Source organism: Hipposideros armiger, unplaced genomic scaffold, assembly GCF_001890085.2.
Source record: "Hipposideros armiger isolate ML-2016 unplaced genomic scaffold, ASM189008v1 scaffold_709, whole genome shotgun sequence".
Lineage (NCBI taxonomy): Eukaryota > Metazoa > Chordata > Mammalia > Chiroptera > Hipposideridae > Hipposideros > Hipposideros armiger.
In genome coordinates, this window is record NW_017732059.1 from 998,702 (window position 1) to 1,000,662 (window position 1,961).

The 1,961-nt window shown below is 50.7% G+C and overlaps 1 protein-coding gene across 1 annotated transcript in view; it reads right to left on the bottom strand.

Moving 5' to 3' along the window:
• The window catches only part of GYG2 (glycogenin 2), a 30,585-nt gene that overhangs the window by 15,307 nt on the left and 13,317 nt on the right, over nucleotides 1–1,961 (bottom strand). The window contains exons 5-6 of the mRNA XM_019627108.1: nucleotides 709–757; nucleotides 152–358 (exon numbers count right to left, since the gene is read on the bottom strand). Coding sequence (XP_019482653.1) covers nucleotides 152–358; nucleotides 709–757 — 256 coding nt within the window. The remainder of the gene's footprint in view (nucleotides 1–151; nucleotides 359–708; nucleotides 758–1,961) is intronic.

A 1,961-nucleotide genomic window follows, 5' to 3' on the forward strand; every position in this document is an offset into this window, starting at 1 on the left:
CCCCCCCCGCCAATGCCAGGACAGACTGAACGCGGGCTCCTGTCCTCCATGCACCCCTCCCCAGGACCCCAAGTTGCAGTTCTCTGCTCCGTGTCACCGGGGCCCCAACGTCTGATCGTTCAGCACAGCTGTGTGGAGTGCAGGTACTCACGTCTTCCGAGTGGCTTTCTTCAGGTGACGGTGGCATCTCATCCTCGACCACAGTCGGCGCCGAACGGTCCTCGGCGTTCCAAGCCTGGCTGGACCCTGTCGCTGAACGTGCACACGGCTCCCCGGCTCCGGGCACTGAGTTTGCACACCGCCCCTCGGCTCTGGGAGCTGGATTTGCACACGGCACGCCAATGCCACTGAGGCAAGCCTACGCACAAAAGCGGACACACGTAGTCAGTCCTCATTACATCTTGGCAGCTTTTCGGCTGGGCTCGAGGTCCCAGGCCCCATCCCATTCTCTGTGTGGCCAGCGCTCCCTAACCCGACCGTCTGTATCCGTCACACATAAGCTCACTGAATGAATGCCACACGGGCTTCTGGAACTGGGTCCCGAGAGCTGAAACATAACCTATAAATGCACAGAGCCAGGTGCTCCGAAAACAAGAGCGAGGGGTCCCATACCCCGTGGCCAACACCGGGAGCCCCCAGGGCCACAGGGCTCCTGGTGATGTGACAACTCACAAAGTCACCTGTGATAAAACAGACAGGGTCACGCACCTGGAGAAAGCTGCAGCCTCTGGTGACAAGGACACCAAGCACACACTTCCTAGGTGGTGGTCAGGGTGTCATTTCTCAGAACCAGCGGACTCTCCCTTTCTTTCCTACACAACGTGATGCCCACACACCACCCCACGGAAAACTCAAGTGTCAGCGCCATGAATACAAATCAAGTGACACGTGTGTCAAGTGATCAGAGAAACGCGCAGTCCTCCTTGAAGACCAGCCCCGAGCACCACCAAACAGAAACCACGGTTCACGTAAAAATAGGGATTTCTTTTTTCCCCATTTTCCAAGCAATGCATTTTAAACTCCATCGTATCGGTAAAGTGCCAGTTTAAAACTGACCAAGGGGCCGGCCGAGTGGCTCAGCTGGTTAAGAGTGCGAGCTCTGAGCAACAGGGTCGCCGGTTCGATTCCCACATGGGCCAGTGAGCTGCGCCCAAGCTGAGCTGCCGCTGAGCTGCCAACAGGTGGCAACACTGTTCCCCTTCCCCAATTCCCCAATAAAATCTTTAAAAAAAAAAAAAAGAAACCTGACTAAGAAATAGTTCCCTGGGTCCTAATTCCAGAAGGCCTTTTGCAGGGCAAATGTACGCCGACTGCATTGAGGGCACACATGTCATGAGTTACAGCAAGTAGGCACATCATTCCGTTTTTTACAAAAAATCAAATTGGTGTCAATCGGCAATTTTTAAAAACCCTCTTCAGAAGCTTCCTCCCACGGCCATATCACGCGACGATTGAAAGTGGGAATTGTGTCCTCAAACGACACGGTAATCAGTCACTGTGACCACGTATGCACGAGTGGCTTTCCCTGATGAGGGCGGCTCATTTAAATAATTTAGGCTTTTGCACTATTTAGGCATCTGTTCTCTATGATCACAGCAACACCTCTGCTCGTCCAACAGTCACCGTTTTGAACCACAAAAACGGTGGTTCAAAAAAAAAAGGTCGTGTGTGTCTTCATCATCTTTCTTCATGAAAGACAATACGTGGAAACAGAAGGGGAATATTTGAAGAAATAGACTCGGTGTTGTGCGTGCAGAGTTTATCTCGTTTATCTCGTTTATCTCTGGGTTTTTTTTGTTTTTTTTGTTTTTTTAAAGTGGTGAAAAAGCTTATTAGAAGAGATAGTACACTCCAAAGAATTAGGAACGGGCTGAGCACAAAGAAAACGCGGCTCAAGGCCTTCTCTCCGTTTTGAATTCTTGTTTATTTGTTTTAAATTTTTAACTAAAGTATAGCTGGCA